At 38.5% G+C, this 17,115-nt stretch overlaps 1 protein-coding gene and 1 long non-coding RNA gene across 2 annotated transcripts; one reads left to right on the top strand and one right to left on the bottom strand.

Annotated features, from left to right (window-relative positions):
• Positions 1–26: 26 nt before the first annotated feature.
• On the top strand, positions 27–10,330 carry LOC311271997. The gene is made up of 4 exons (XR_014624506.1): positions 27–118; positions 8,679–8,792; positions 8,933–9,094; positions 9,935–10,330. It is a non-coding gene; the product is annotated as an uncharacterized lncRNA (long non-coding RNA).
• Positions 6,265–16,020, bottom strand: rhag (Rh associated glycoprotein). The gene is made up of 10 exons (XM_084378039.1): positions 15,584–16,020; positions 11,277–11,460; positions 10,906–11,056; positions 10,643–10,790; positions 9,908–10,074; positions 9,677–9,814; positions 8,914–9,035; positions 8,670–8,740; positions 8,454–8,527; positions 6,265–8,138 (listed from the first exon to the last, which is right to left on the bottom strand). Exons 1-10 carry the CDS (start codon positions 15,759–15,761, stop codon positions 8,064–8,066), a joined length of 1,308 nt encoding a protein of 435 aa, XP_084234165.1. The 5' UTR covers positions 15,762–16,020; the 3' UTR covers positions 6,265–8,063.
• Between the last annotated feature and the right edge of the window lie 1,095 nt (positions 16,021–17,115).

The raw sequence follows: 17,115 nt of genomic DNA, 5'->3' as shown, positions 1-17,115 counted from the left end.
CCGCGGCTACACCTTCAAAACAACGGAGGGAAAACGGGCCCGCAGAGACCACAGCGCCCCCTGCTGCTCAACGGCGGGAGCTGCAGCTCACCGTGTACAGTGCTGCTGAGTCAAACAGGTGAGTTAAGGCTGTAAACTAAAAGATACGAAATTAATTTAATGTCTGCTGTGATTTTAATATTAAGCTGCCTTTAAACTGTAGAAGTGTATTTTACCTGCCATATGTCTTTTTCTTTCTAGAGTTCAAAGAGTTAATGTTACAGTTGGCAGTTAATCAACGTCACACCTAGCTTGCTAGACTGCGGTCAAGCCACCACACAACTAGAAACACTTGGTCAAGCCACCCCACACGTTATTTTGCGGTGCGCGCATACACTGCACATTACGGTAATGGCGAGAAAAGACTCGTTTCAAATTAAAAGCAGGCTTCCACAACGAAACCAGGACGTCACAAATACTCACGTCGCGCTGAGGTAGCCCTTCAGAATAAAAGTCTGTTACACTTTCATATTTCCTTTACATTAATGTTTACTCTTAAAAAATTAATGAAAAAACTACCAGTTATTACTGGACTGTTCCACTTCAGACTGATAGTACTCGACCTCAGGGTGACACTGGGAAAAAATCAGGTCAATCTGATGTTGCATTTCAGAATAAAGGCTCTTTGAACTTTCATAATTCTCTGTATTATATGTACAGTATGATTAATTGTTTTTTTTAAAAACTACCCGTTATTACTGGACCTTTCCACTTCAGACTGATAGTACTCGACCTCAAGATGACACCCAAAAAAAATCAGGTCATTCTGATGTTGCATTTCAGAATAAAAGCCCTCTGGACTTTCATATTTCTCTGTACATTAGGATTCATATTTATTAAAAACTACCCGTTATTACTGGACCTTTCCACTTCAGACTGATAGTACTCGACCTCGAGATGACACCCAAAAAAAATCAGGTCAATCTGATGTGGCATTTCAGAATAAAAGCCCTCTGGACTTTCAAATTTCTCTGTACATTAGGATTCATATTTCTTAAAGACTACCCGTTATTATTGGGCCATTCCACTCCAGACTGATAGTACTCGACCTCAAGATGACACCCAAAAAAAATCAGGTCAATCTGATGTGGCATTTCAGAATAAAAGCCTTTTGAACTTCCATAATTCTCTGTATTATATGTACAGTAGGATTAATTGTTTTTTAAAAAACTATCCGTTATTACTGGACCTTTCCACTTCAGACTGATAGTACTCGACGTCAAGATGACACCCAAAAAAAATCAGGTCAATCTGATGTGGCATTTCAGAATAAAAGCCCTTTGAACTTTTAAATTTGACTGTACTCTATGTACATTAGGACTCATATTTCTTAAAGACTACCCGTTATTATTGGGCCATTCCACTCCAGACTGATAGTACTCGACCTCAAGATGACACCCAAAAAAAATCAGGTCAATCTGATGTGGCATTTCAGAATAAAAGCCTTTTGAACTTTCATATTTCTCGGTACAGTAGGACTCATATTTCTTAAAAACTACCCGTTATTATAGGGCCATTTCACTCCAGACTGATAGTACTCGACCTCGAGATGACACCCACAAAAAATCAGGTCAATCTGATGTTGCATTTCAGAATAAAAGCCCTCTGGACTTTCATATTTCTCGGTACAGTGGGACTCATATTTCTTAAAAATTACCCGTTATTATTGGGCCATTCCACTCCAGACTGATAGTACTCCACCTCAAGATGACACCCAAAAAAAATCAGGTCAATCTGATGTGGCATTTCAGAATAAAAGCCTTTTGAACTTCCATAATTCTCTGTATTATATGTACAGTAGGATTAATTGTTTTTTTAAAAACTATCCGTTATTACTGGACCGTTCCACTTCAGACTGATAGTACTCGACGTCAAGATGACACCCAAAAAAAATCAGGTCATTCTGATGTTGCATTTCAGAATAAAAGCCCTTTGAACTTCCATAATTCTCAGTATTATATGTACAGTGGGATTATTATTATTATAATTTTTTTTAAAACTACCCGTTATTACTGGACCGTTCCACTTCAGACTGATAGTACTAGACCTCGAGATGACACCCACAAAAAATCAGGTCAATCTGATGTTGCATTTCAGAATAAAAGCCCTCTGGACTTTCATATTTCTCGGTACATTAGGATTCATATTTCTTAAAAACTACCCGTTATTACTGGACCGTTCCACTTCAGACTGATAGTACTCGACCTCAAGATGACACCCAGAAAAAATCAGGTCAATCTGATGTGGCATTTCAGAATAAAAGCCTTTTGAACTTTCATATTTCTCGGTACAGTAGGAGTCATATTTCTTAAAAACTACCCGTTATTATTGGGCCATTTCACTCCAGACTGATAGTACTCGACCTCGAGATGACACCCACAAAAAATCAGGTCATTCTGATGTTGCATTTCAGAATAAAAGCCCTTTGAACTTTTAAATTTGACTGTACAGTAGGACTCATATTTCTTAAAAACTACCCGTTATTACTGGAAGTTCAAAGGGCTTTTATTCTGAAATGCAACATCAGATTGACCTGATTTTTTTTGGGTGTCATCTCGAGGTCGAGTACTATCAGTCTGGAGTGGAATGGCCCAATAATAACGGGTAGTTTTTAAGAAATATGAGTCCTACTGTACAGTCAAATTTAAAAGTTCAAAGGGCTTTTATTCTGAAATGCCACATCAGATTGACCTGATTTTTCCTGGGTGTCATCTCGAGGTCGAGTACTATCTGTCTGAAGTGGAATGGCCCAATAATAACGGGTAGTTTTTAAGAAATATGAGTCCTACTGTACCGAGAAATATGAAAGTTCAAAAGGCTTTTATTCTGAAATGCCACATCAGAATGACGTGATTTTTTCTGGGTGTCATGTTGAGGTCGAGGACTATCAGTCTGGAGTGGAATGGCCCAATAATAACGGGTAGTTTTTAAGAAATATGAGTCCTAATGTACATAGAGTACAGTCAAATTTAAAAGTTCAAAGGGCTTTTATTCTGAAATGCCACATCAGATTGACCTGATTTTTTTTGGGTGTCATCTTGACGTCGAGTACTATCAGTCTGAAGTGGAACGGTCCAGTAATAACGGATAGTTTTTAAAAAAACAATTAATCCTACTGTACATATAATACAGAGAATTATGGAAGTTCAAAAGGCTTTTATTCTGAAATGCCACATCAGATTGACCTGATTTTTTTTGGGTGTCATCTTGAGGTCGAGTACTATCAGTCTGGAGTGGAATGGCCCAATAATAACGGGTAATTTTTAAGAAATATGAGTCCCACTGTACCGAGAAATATGAAAGTCCAGAGGGCTTTTATTCTGAAATGCCACATCAGATTGACCTGATTTTTCCTGGGTGTCATCTCGAGGTCGAGTACTATCAGTCTGAAGTGGAACGGTCCAGTAATAACGGGTAGTTTTTAAGAAATATGAGTCCTACTGTACCGAGAAATATGAAAGTTCAAAAGGCTTTTATTCTGAAATGCCACATCAGAATGACGTGATTTTTTCTGGGTGTCATGTTGAGGTCGAGTACTATCAGTCTGAAGTGGAATGGCCCAATAATAACGGGTAGTTTTTAAGAAATATGAATCCTAATGTACATAGAGTACAGTCAAATTTAAAAGTTCAAAAGGCTTTTATTCTGAAATGCAACATCAGAATGACCTGATTTTATTTGGGTGTCATCTTGACGTCGAGTACTATCAGTCTGAAGTGGAACGGTCCAGTAATAACGGATAGTTTTTAAAAAAACAATTAATCCTACTGTACATATAATACAGAGAATTATGGAAGTTCAAAAGGCTTTTATTCTGAAATGCAACATCAGAATGACCTGATTTTTTTTGGGTGTCATCTTGACGTCGAGTACTATCAGTCTGAAGTGGAACGGTCCAGTAATAACGGATAGTTTTTAAAAAAACAATTAATCCTACTGTACATATAATACAGAGAATTATGGAAGTTCAAAAGGCTTTTATTCTGAAATGCCACATCAGATTGACCTGATTTTTTTTGGGTGTCATCTTGAGGTCGAGTACTATCAGTCTGGAGTGGAATGGCCCAATAATAACGGGTAATTTTTAAGAAATATGAGTCCCACTGTACCGAGAAATATGAAAGTCCAGAGGGCTTTTATTCTGAAATGCCACATCAGATTGACCTGATTTTTCCTGGGTGTCATCTCGAGGTCGAGTACTATCAGTCTGAAGTGGAACGGTCCAGTAATAACGGGTAGTTTTTAAGAAATATGAGTCCTACTGTACAGTCAAATTTAAAAGTTCAAAGGGCTTTTATTTTGAAATGCCACATCAGATTGACCTGATTTTTTCTGGGTGTCATCTCGAGGTCGAGTACTATCAGTCTGAAGTGGAATGGCCCAATAATAACGGGTAATTTTTAAGAAATATGAGTCCTACTGTACCGAAAAACATGAAAGTTCAGAGGGCTTTTATTCTGAAATGCAACATCAGAATGACCTGATTTTTTGTGGGTGTCATCTCGAGGTCGAGTACTATCAGTCTGAAGTGGAACAGTCCAGTAATAACGGGTAGTTTTTTAATCTATTTTTTCTACGTTAACATTAATATTAAGGAAATATGAGCGTGTAACAGGCTTTTACTTTGAAAAGGCTAGATCAGATCGACGTGAGTATTTGTTACGTCCTGGTTTCGTTGTGGAAGCCTGCTTTTAATCTGAAACGAGTCTTTTCTCGCCATTACCGTAATGTGCAGTATATGCGCGCACCGCAAAATAACGTGTGGGGTGGCTTGACCAAGTGTTTCTAGTTGTGTGGTGGCTTGACCGCAGTCTAGCTAGCTAATATTAAGGCAGATTCAAACAGCAGCTCTGCAATAAATCCAGATTTCTTTAAAGTTATGATGTTGAGGAGTTGTTAAAATTGCTTGAGAGAGATGTTGAATTAACTTCATGGCCATTTTGGACTTGTGTTTCTAGCTCATGTCTACCCTTATTGATATAAAGGAGGTGTGTCAATTAAGCTAAAAGCTAATATCAGCATGCTAATCATGCTCACAAGATAAAAAACAAACAAAAAAACAGGCCTTATCATTGTTGAACATAACTCATAGTATGTCCAAGAAGCACACTTGAATGTGAAAATAAATACAAAAAAAGACAAATAAACAAAAACAACAATACAAGGAAAATACATTGAATTAGGGAGATTTAATCAATATAATTAAGAGAGTCTCGATTGCACATCTTTTCAAAGATTGAAAAAAGGTTTTCAAGTCATTTTTAAATTCCACAAAAATGTAAAAAGTCTATATATGTCAGTATGAAGTTTACCCATAATCAAAATTAAGGATCAACCCATATGTTTTTTTCAGGGCAGACACCCATTAGTAATAATCAAGGAGCCCGATAACCATTATTGGAACAAATATAAATTTGCAGTAAAATTAAGAATATTGGTGTCAAAGTTGAGAGTAACTACTGGAATGTAACTAGCTACACTATTCTGTGTTAATAGGCCATTACTTATGACTTGTAATCAGTTAGAGAGCGCTGTGGGTGGGACATTGAGTGAGACCACAGAGTTGTGACTACAGTCAGAGAAAGGATGCCGCATTAGAGCTGAAGTAGTGAATTTTTAAATCGATTAATTTTATCTGCCATAGCACACAGAAAACACAGATACCGATAACTGGAAGTGCTGAATATCGGCTCCGATAAATAAATATCGTTAATTGTTTTGAAATGAACCTCCTTCATTTTCTGTAACAAAGGAAATGACAGATATCTAGTTCTAATCATGCTCACAAGCACAACACACATTAAACTATTGTTGGCTGATACTTTGAGCTCTGCTAAGTCATTTGTTTTGCAGGTATTTTGTCATGGACCAGAGTTAAAGACATTTGAATGTTGTCCTGCTGGTGGCGCCACAGGAATATTCAGGGGATCACCAAAGTTATTGCAATCCATCCTGAGGTGTCATGAATGTCTGAACAAAATTTTGTGACATCCAGCCAATAGTTATTATGATATTTAACTCAAAAACTGCAAATGTCAACCTGCCCTGTCGCTAGATCAAAAATCAGGGTCTCACCAGTGACATTATCAACGTAATCATCATTTACTCCTGACTTAATTGTGCCAAGTGACAGTTTGATGTAAGGGAGCCATGAGACTGTAATATTTATACAAATATCTGGACTCAGTCTAAGATTACTACCCCAAAAACACACATAAACATGGGTATTGTACAAAAACATCTTTATTATGACAGTATTAGTATATTATACAAATACAAGCACATGCCCACTGTATAAAAATACAAAATCTTGATGTGTTTCAGTGTTCTGGGCATCAGAAATCATTTGATAAACCAAAATATCATTGATTAACACTACTTTGTGTGTAGTCAGTTTAATCCAGCCCTGCAGTCCAAAGGGTTGTTAAAGACACTCCAACACCATGCAACTTAAAAAGATGCCGAGAAGCAAGAAATGGCTGCTCTTCAATGCTGTCATATACACAGGAGGTTTGTTGCAGGTGTGGCGGATCAAAACTCGGACTGAAAAATAATTCAACAGTAACTAAACAGATAAAAAACCAGGCAAACTGATGCATAAAATGGTACTGTGAAAATTGTAAATAAAAAGTGAGTTTATTATCACATTTGCACCGTGTATAAATGCCTGAACTTTCTTATTTTTAGGTGTGTAAGTTCCTGTTGAATTCTTTAAAAGATTTCTGAAAAATATTCAGTACCAGTAGCTCTTTTTTAACTTTGCAGGGCCTTCATAAAACCGACCATGTCAAACCATCTAAAAGCTAAACTGTATGTACATGTAAGAAGAATAAACTGGATGTATATAGATAAAACACAAAAATATGAGCTTCAGCTCATCCAGTGACAGCCAGTCTAATGCCAAAATGCACGGCTCTGAATGCGATCCTCATTGCATTAAAGCAATAGTACAGCTGCCCTCGGATAGAAAATGACTGTAAGCAGTGGAAGATAAGTGACCTGAAGGTTCGTTAGTTACAAGATAAGATATCATGCGACTATCCCTGCCCATGTCAGAGCTCAGTCTGACTCTGACTCCTCGCAGAAGGACTGGACTCCAGTGAGGTGATGTGAAGTAGCAGATCAAGGCGGGTAACACTCCTCTCTTTGACCTAAGCCTCAGCAGAAATACATACAGAAATATAAAAGAGCGTACGACGAGAAATACACACTATACTAATATCTTAAGACACGCATTTATGCTTTTTAATAATATAAAAATAAAATACAGAAAAAAGCTTATGGAAGTGATCGTGTATCGGCAGTGAAGCTCTGGTGTGACCTACTGTGTTTATTCTACAGCGGCTCATGACTGTTAGAAATGATTCATCCCGATTTTCAGTGTTAAAAAAAAAAGAAATCCCTGAAGGTCACTGTTCTCTTTTCAAATAATCAAATCTTTATTTTAGAAAAAAAGCAGTGTACTTTGGACATTTCACTGACCTTCCTAATTATGAATATAAACTATACTCGGGCTGCAACTAACAATTATTTTCACTGTCAATTAATTGTTGATTATTTCCTCAATTAATCGATTAGTTGTTCGTTCTATAAAATGAAAAAAAAAAAAAAAAATGTCAGTGTTTCTCAATGCCTAAAACGACGTCCACAAACGTCTTGTTCTGTCCAGAACCTGAAGTTATTCAGTTTACTGTCATAGAGGAGTAAAGAAACCAGAAAATGTTCACGTTGAAGAAGTTAGACTCAGAGAATCTCTTAAAAACTGAGTTATGGATTATGAAATTTGACTATTCATTTAATAGTTGACTAAATAATGAATTAATCATTACAGCTTCATACTATGATGATGTGTCATTGTATTTCTTCAGAACTGACGGTCCTGGTTGTTGTGTTGATTAGTGGAGTAAATTGTCTAGTCTTTTGTTTATCACATTAATAGAACTGACAAGTTGATCTCTGCAGACACGGTGTAGCTGATTAATTATTCTCCTTCAGTTCCAGATCAGTGGACTGTGGGCAGATATTTAAACCTCTGCTTTGTTCTTTGAGTGATCGGCGTGAGCCAAGCTCTCCTCATTCTCCTCCTCTTCCTCAGGAACCTGGAAAACACGAAAATCCAAATGATTTGTCTGTGGCATGATAAAAGAGACCTCGTGTATGTGAAATGGACATCGGACAGTTATTGGCTTATATGCTATAGCACCTTGGTGGTGTTTCAAAAAGGAGTATCAGAAAACTTTTTTTTATGAGTGGAAGCCTTGATTATAATAATGGAGTGAACCACATCCATCTAATATGTTCCCCAAACAACTAATTTAATAACTTAAAAAAATATTGTACGACTGCATCCATCACTCGTGACACTCGACAGTCAGAACCTAGAGATAATATTTATGAGGAGTGGGATTTCTTACCTCCCAGTAAATAGAGTCATCGAAGCAGTTCTGGTCTGGCGGCTGTCCCCAGAAGGGCAACTTCATTATCAAACCTTGAAGGAGAAAATGAATTGTTTGATCACTCAGGTGTTGCCTTTTTGCTTAATCTTACCGACCCCAGCCTTTCCTTTGACGAACCCTGTGCTCATGAATTCAAGCGTCACATTTATGTTCTCATTTTTCACCTCCACCTACCTGTAACAGCACCTCCAACCAGAGCGAACCCGAGGGATGAAGCCAAGGCAGCAGCTTGCATGGCAGCGTCACTTTTGAAGAGGAGGAGGAGGGAAGACATTGTATTGTATTTTCACAGACATTGTAAGATCTGATGTATAACTGAAGCATAAAATTACTTCAAAGCTCCAACATACTGTATGTGTGTGTCTGTATATATTATCATATGTGTATGTAAGGAAGTGGTGAGGAAAAGGGCCCTTACCCCTTTTTTTTCCCCAAAGCCACAGCCACAATACCAGCCAGCCCCCCCAGGATGCCAGGCATGCCGTGCAGATTGTGGACTCCACAGGTATCCTGGATGCCCAGGTTTGATGCCAGGATGGGCTGCAGAGGAGGGGAAAAAAAGACCTCATGTAGCAACCAAAGAAGCGTCGTTTTAAAAGGTGATATATTCATTTTTGATTTTAAAAACCGACCAACAGTCCGAAACCCAAAGATATTCAACTGTAACACTTTAAAATAACATCATTAATAACTTCTGAAGTTACAGTTAATGAAACTTTTGTAAGTAATCGTTATTTCAGTGTTAACAAACAATGAAATGCTTTATCAACCATTTATAGGGCAATTGTAAAGGTTTATAAACACAAGTTACAACCTCATGATTGCCGTCCAAATAATGTTTATAAATGAACTTAACGAAGTATTAAAAACATCACTTACAGCTTTACAAGAAACAGTTGCTTGATAAATAGCTTATAAAACATTTTATTGTTTGTAAAACAACTAGTAACTATAGTTTAACTACTCAACCTACCATCATTAAGAGTAAGAAAAACAAAATATTAACATTTTGGAAGCTGAAAAATGTTTTTCCTCTATTACAGTAAAATTGTTGCAGATTTTCTTACAACTATTGTCAAAGTGTCCATAACTTTTAGAAACTTTTCACAAAACTATAACTTAAAATCACTATTACTGGCTTTTTTGTTTTGTTTTGAACCTTTGCTTTTCTTTCAACTCACACTGAGGAGCTTGAAGCCAAGCGTAGAGATGATGCCAGCCACAAATCCAATCAGCATTGCCCCAAATGGCCCGATGCTCATGTCAGCACATGTTCCCACAGCGACGCCACCAGCCAAGGTGGCATTCTGAATGTGCACCTGTAGAAATATAAAAACAAGTATATTACTGAATTTGTTTTCTAAAAATCTTAAAAGTGTTATTGTGGGTATTAAAGGAAAAGCTTATCTGACCATGTCCAGTTTTCCTTTGTGCTCCAGGAGGCTTGAGATGGCGTAGGCAGAGAGCACACAGGCAGCCAGTGAGAGGTAGGTGTTGATCACTGCCGTGAGCTGCTCCTGGGGCGTTACAGCGATGGCTGAGTTAAAACTGGGCCAGAACATCCACAGGAAGACAGTTCCTGTAGGAGAGAGTGATGAAGACATTTGTATCGATGTATGGTTCATATCAAATCACATTTATAGTATTCATACTCATTCTTTAACAGGATTGATACTCAGATGAGGTCACTGTTGCTTGATCACTGTGCATGCTGCATTGTTATTTGCGTCCACAAGGTGGCACCAGTCATACGTGTTCAGGAGGCCAGTGATGAACAAGTAAAATAAAACATACTACTGCTGTAAACACTGAATAAACACTCATGTAGTACATCAGTTTGAAGGTCCAGTGTAAAGGATTTAGTGGTATCTACTGGTGGGTTTGCCAGCAACTGAATAGCCCTCCCTTTTCAAGTGTGTACGGGTGACCCAGGTAATGTAAAAACATGAAAGGCCCTCTCTAGAGCCACAGTTTGAGTCTGTTGTCATATTTGATGTCATCACATATATATCACATTAAGCTATTTTAGCTTTAGGTGATTGTACACTAATGAATGAATGAAAACAGTCACAAAATTATATTTAATTTCTGCCAGTGTATCCCCTTAAAGCCTACGCAATGGACTTTTAAGTGTAACTGGCTCTTACCAATCATAGCAAACAGATCGGAGTGATAAACAGATCCGTCATTCTCATGTCCGTTTCTTAAACCTGGTCGGTAAAGTACTCGAGCGACTGCCAGGCCAAAGTAGGCTCCATAAGCATGGATGATCATAGATGCTCCAACATCATTTGCCTGTTAAAAAAAGGTGATGCAGAAAAAACAAAACAAGCCAATCAATGTTTAAAAATAATGCTGGAGTTAAAACAAAGTAGTTTATCCAAACTTTCATGTGTCATTGTGCATTTACTTCGAGGACTTTAACCACTAGATGTTCATTAATGGAGAAGATGGTGATCTCCAGTATGGTCATGATGAGGAGCTGCACAGGGCTGGTTTTGCCCAGAACAGCCCCGAAAGAGATCAGGACTGTGGCTGTGCTGAAGTCTGCATTAATCATTCTGAAGGAGAAGGAAGAAAACAGAAATTATAGGATGAGGACAAGAGACAAAAAGCAGCACAGGTCAACCATCTTCTCTCAGAGCTACTCAGCAGCAGCCAGCAGGGCAGGTCTCAGCTCTCTTATTGAGCAGCTACAAAGTTGGTGATTTATATGTTCATAAATGTAAGTCAGGCGGTTACTGAAAAGCTGCACGTGCAGAAAAGACATAAAAGTCATACTTCTCAATGTTCATTTGGATCTTGCCATTATGCATGTGCCAGAAGCCCTGCATGAGGAGGCCCCACTGCAGGCCGAAGGCGGCCAGGAGTAAGTTGACGCCCACGCTGCTGAACCCGTATCTCTTGAGGAAGGTCATCAGGAACCCAAAGCCAATGAAGATCATAACGTGGACATCCTGAAACACTGGAGGGAAGAGGAGGGAGGTCAGTTCTGCTGATGATTTGATAACAGGGCCCTGCTTTGTTGTCAGAGTCCCACTTTAGCCTCAGCAAAATGTGGACACGAAATTTAATCAGACGAAACACTTTTTTCATGCCCTGCCGTCCATTAGACATTGCCAATTTGCAACGTCTTTGCTGTTCACAGTGGTATTCTTTTGACTTCGTAGTTTAAATGATTTATCAAGCAGTTACTGGACTTCACAGCAGTCATTTCCTTCCACAGGGGCTGTATTGTCAACCATGACCTGTTAGCTGGGAAAGCAATTCAATCACACTGCGAATGGGATCCTGCAAAATGTTGCCACTGTTCCTGCAGAGTTTGTGACCTTGTGCTGTTTCTATTAAGCGCATATGATCTTAATAAGTTTAAACTTGTGTAGTTTCAAGAGCATGAGACGTTTAGCACACCCTTATCTATTAGTCTCACTTGATAGTCGGACAAACAAAGCAGGGTTTAAAAGTTTCCTGACACTGTCCTTAAATGGCGTTTTCACTTTGTTCTGAGCAGTAAGGATACACAAAAAAAATAGTGGAGATACTCCCTAAATCTGGGTTAAGGCAAGGTAATTTTGGGGGGGATTTGCGTAAAATCGGATGCTCCCCCCAAGACAGGATATCGTGACAAGAAACGGGACTCCTGTTTTCCAAGGCCTTTGAACTTGATGTGATTGCGCTGCATGTGGAAAACACATTAAGTTTAAGGTGTGCGCAGGCTGAGAAACAATGTGCTTCATTTTCTCAGCCTGTAATAAGTATTAACACAGCCACTATTGTCTAAACAGGACACCATTTGGTCTTTAAAAAGGCAGGGTACACGAGGTGCACGAGAGTGACACGAGGTACATAAAAATGTCACGTCTGTGCCTTAACACGAATCTACCACTCACAGATGGTTAGCTTAGCTTAGCACAAAGACTGGAAATGTGAGGGAAACAGCTAGCCTAGCTCTGTCTGACGGTAAAATCAAAAAATCACTTAACACATTATATATCATTTGATTTATTCCTGAAGTCTTGTAGTCACCATGAGGTTGCCAGGCAACCAAATGGAGACTATGCGAAGTGACTGCTGCCAACCAAGTAACCCCCTTGAAACCAAATCATGTTTTCAAACTTCCATTTTTGTACAGATTAAACAAACTAGGTATAACGTGCTAATTAGTGAGCTTTAGAGGCTCTGGTAAACGAAATTTGTTTCGTGCAGAAAAAGCCAGGCTAGCTGTTTCTGCCTGTTTCCAGTATTTGTGCTAAGCTGTGCTAGCCAGCTGCTGGCTGTCGCTTTGGATTTACCATACGAACAAGAGTGTGGTATTGATTTTCTTGTCTAAGTGTCGGAAAGGAAGTGACTTTTCTCAAAACTGCTCCTTCTAGATCGGCCAGTATTGACCGATCAGATGTCTTGTTATCGGCGCATAAGTTGTCCGATATGCGCCAATATGACAACTTCAACAGAACTGAACATAATGCAGAAAAAAGATGTCCAGGCTACTTTATATTTATTAAATTGAAGGTGAGAGGTTTACTTTTTCAGTGCACTGATTTCATTTTAACTATGAGGTTTATTGTTATTACAAATCATTGTGTTTGATAACCACGTACGTTTATGAAAATGAATATCGACCGATATCTGAAATTGGAAAATTGTATTTCCTTTTATCGGTATTGGCATCAGTCCCCTAAATCCAGTATCATTCAGGCTCTATCTGTCCAATAACTTGAAAGATTCAGTTTAAAGGACGCTTTTATCAATTACACGTTTGGCTTTGAGCTACGAAAGACAATGAGCTACCATATACTGTACACATTACGACTTCCACATGTCTTAACTTAAATCAGACAATTAATATGACATACCTACATTAGACATGAGTAAAAAAACAAGCACTCATGCTACATTTCTATGTATCAAATATGGAATATGGAATATTTCTTTTTGTCTACTTCAGGCTACGTTTCCATACAACACAGAAAAAAATGTTTTAAATGCAGCAGCTTTTGAATGTCAGACTAATGAAGGATTAAAGTCATCCACACCTATTTTCACAAACAATATTTACATATTGACTATGTCAGCACATTTGTTTTTACATGTACTTTGGAAAAAAGTGAGACATGGAAACACCTGCATCTACTTTTGTGAGGCAGAATCTGAAGATGCTGTAAATGCTGAAAATGTGTGTTGATGATGAGCTTGAAAAACCCTCATGTGTCCTTGTTTAACGCTGCATAACGTACACTCAGCCTTTTCAACACTGAGAACTGATATCAGCAGAAGCGAGGTCGGGGTGTAGTTATCTGATGTGGAGCTGTTTTTGAAGAAACCCTATCTAACTTGCATTCTGACCTCCCTCCCATTCACAGCTGGGTGATTCAGACTTGCTTTCTTTGTAGTAGAGGATTCTAGTGAACAGTAGTTTGATGATGGGGAGTAGGTAAAGCTGGAAAGCAGCCACAGCGACTGGCACCACGCCCAGATGTTGGATAATCTGCGGAAGAATTGAGTGGGCCAAGACGAGGGAGGGAATCCCCTAAGGACCTGCTGTAGTCCAGGAGTGATGCAACCGATTCATAAAGATAAATTATTATTTACTTGCCTTTGATGTTTTCATCCTACAAATTAACTCCTCGTCAAGATGAAATTACTTTCCCAGAGTCTTAATTAGAAAAGTACGCAGTGTTTCGTCATACCATACAACCACAATTGTTTCTGTCATTGATATTATTTCAAAATTTAACTGCTCCATGATGATAAAGCTGCGATAGCTTTTACTCGCTCCAGTCCACATTTCTCTGCTTGTTTGTCTTCCTTTGAACCTATAATTAGATATGTCTGGTATGGGTTGGATAGCGGTCCTCTCAATTACAACCGCAGGTCTTCACGTTATGCAATTGCTTTTTAAATGGTCATGGCTATAACCCCTTCTGCATAATTAGAATACTTCACTGAGCCTGATGTGCTTAATCAAGATTGATTTTATTTTAAGAGGCATCTGCAGATATTTCCCCAATTTTTGATTGTTGGCACAAGCAGATAAATCTCTCTTCTTGTGGGAAAAACAACAGACACAATAATTATTCAAAGAATAATATTGTTTATGTCTTAAATGCATACAATAAAAAATGTGTATTCCTACAGTTTTCTAACAGTTTTAAATTGCAAAAACACCCCGTCTGAAGTGAAAGATATGCTAGGCCTTAACAGTGACCACTGAGCTAATCTCTATGGGCCGCCCCTGCCCCACCCAGCCACGAGCAGACGTTCATACATTAAAACAGTGGTTTATAACTGCAGCTGCCTGAATGCAAATAAGTTGACCAGATGCAAACCTCTCAACTGTGCTGCAGTTCAAATACAAACAGAAAGTGTCACCTTTCAACTGCTAGATAAAATTAAAACAGCATTTCTATTGCTCCATCCACCATCTGTCTTTGTTGTTCTGTTATTTATGTGTTTGCGACATTAATTTAATTCACATGTGACCTCCACTGCATGGGACCTGACACTTTTCCCTGCAGGATCCCCTTGACTCCTCAGCTGCATGTGCATGAATAGACTTTGTGACGGACGAGAATGCAACCCCATGACTCCTGTTATTGCATTCAGCAGACCTGCTCTGGAAACAGCCTTCAGATTCTTCTATTTCTGTTTGCAGGAAATTACACCCTTATTACAGATGTCACATTATTCCAATGAAGCGAGGTTGTTTTTTGTTTACTAAACATTTCAAAGTTGAAGACCAAACCTTTAAATTGTGGAAGATTTGTTGATTTAATCCTCTTTTAGAAACAGAAATAAGCTTCATTTCAGCATTTTGCCAAACACTTCTAGCCTATTCTTCCCCATCTTGCGGAGTAAGTACAATGAGGGCCTTGCCTCTTTAAGGTGTCACAAAGCTTTGCTGGATGTTTGACCTCTGTTTTAAGAGTGAATTTTCACCAATTAACAAGAATATTACCCTCAAAGCTGCAGCAAACGCAGTATGTTAGAAGCATTAGATAAAAACTTGTTAACCTGTCATTTTTTACCCTGTAGTCTATTGACCAAACATCACATGCAGTAGAAGAGCATCCCTCAGGTAGACTTACTGGGGTAGAGTTTCATGGGTGGCTCAGAGGCGTGAGTCCCATTGCTAGGTTTGTCCTGCCCGTGCCCTCCCACGTCATCATATTCCACAAAGAGAGCAAACAGGATGATGGTGATAATCTCCAAAACCAAGGCCAAGATGGGGAACTTCAGCCTCATGTTGGTGGCGTACGCTGGCATCCTGAGACCAAGTCTAGTTATCTCTCACAGTCTGACCCACACACACACTCACTAACTCTGCCTGTCTGTCCCTCCCTATCTGTCTTTTTAGGGGTTGTGCTGTGTGAAGGGAGGGAAGAAAGTGGTGTCTGGTTTTAAACTGATGCAGGTTTCATGGTGACCAATGACAGTACAGCAGACTGGGGCCCTGGGTGGTGAACACCCCCCTCGTGCACTTCGCTCGCGGGGATGAGTTTCCTTTCTGGATGTTGGAGGGGACAAAGCAAAACACATACGTAATGACATGGGAGGAACACTTAATGATTGCTCCTTCCCACTCATTTTTCACTGTCAAAGTTTTGTTCGTTGACTTAAATGTTCAGACTATAAACTTGAAAAAGAAATGTCTATAAAGAGAGTTACTATTATATATATAAGAGAGTTACTACAACTGCAGTCTTCTCAAGAAAATATACAGAAGATTTCATACAATTATTCTTGTTATTGAAAGTCCTCTTTCATTCGCTCCACTGAACACTGTTCCTCTTTCTGAGTGCAGATGATCTTACACAGTTCCCTTGATACTTAATGATATTATAGTTTTTTTTAACTGATGCACCTGTAGTAAAAGTAGTAAATAATACGAAAGTACAATAAAAGTACAAAGTACAACATAGGCAAAACTACAGAAGTATTTTCATCAAAATGTCATTAAAGTATCAAAACTAAAAGTACTTGGTTATGGTGAATGGAAATTATTTGATTACTTCTAATCCATTAAATACATAAGCAGAGTTTTAATGTTGTAGCTGGTTAATGTATTTCAACTATTTTTGTAGTTGTAAGCAGATATTACTGTTAACGTATTGTCAACAACTATAACTCTAACTGTGGACACCCTTAAATGGAGTCTGCTGTAAAAACGATTTGACAATAAAGTAAAACACAGTGTTGATTTTTAAAATATGTCTCCACAGGAGAAGTTAGATCGGTGACAAATACTGTCCATTAAAAAAGCCTTAAAAGTTTCCATGTAGTTGTGAACAACTACACTGTAGTGTGTTATGAACCATTTATTCAACTTTCAACTTAATTGTCCTTGCATTCAGAAGAAAAAATAATCTACAGACTAGTGTTGTCATGGTGAGAACATTTTCCCCACTGACTAATGAACTCGTGACAACTCCAGAGTTATTAATTACACCAGGCTTTTTACAAGAAAAGACAGTAACTGTCAGTTGAGTCCTGCGATGGGATCACACCAGTCGGGACGCCAGTCAACATGTTCACATTCTGGCCCCATGACTACTCAGTGGCCATTACTACATTACTACACGAGTACTCAATATTCATGGGTATGATTACTTTCATCTAT

The sequence above is a fragment of the Pagrus pagrus genome (genome assembly GCF_965226575.1).
Source record: "Pagrus pagrus genome assembly, chromosome: 16".
Taxonomy (NCBI): Eukaryota; Metazoa; Chordata; class Actinopteri; order Spariformes; family Sparidae; genus Pagrus; species Pagrus pagrus.
The sequence above is the reverse complement of the archived record's forward strand: the minus strand, read 5'-3'. Positions and strand labels throughout refer to the sequence as shown.

Coding starts and splice junctions, on each gene's coding strand:
- rhag (XM_084378039.1), bottom strand. CDS start 15,761: ATGCCAGCGTACGCCACCAACATGAGGCTGAAGTTCCCCATCTTGGCC. Junction 11,461..15,583: donor ACCCATGAAACTCTACCCCA/GTAAGTCTACCT, acceptor TCTTCCCTCCAG/TGTTTCAGGATGTCCACGTT. Junction 8,741..8,913: donor GCTTTGGGGAAAAAAAAGGG/GTAAGGGCCCTT, acceptor CCTCTTCAAAAG/TGACGCTGCCATGCAAGCTG.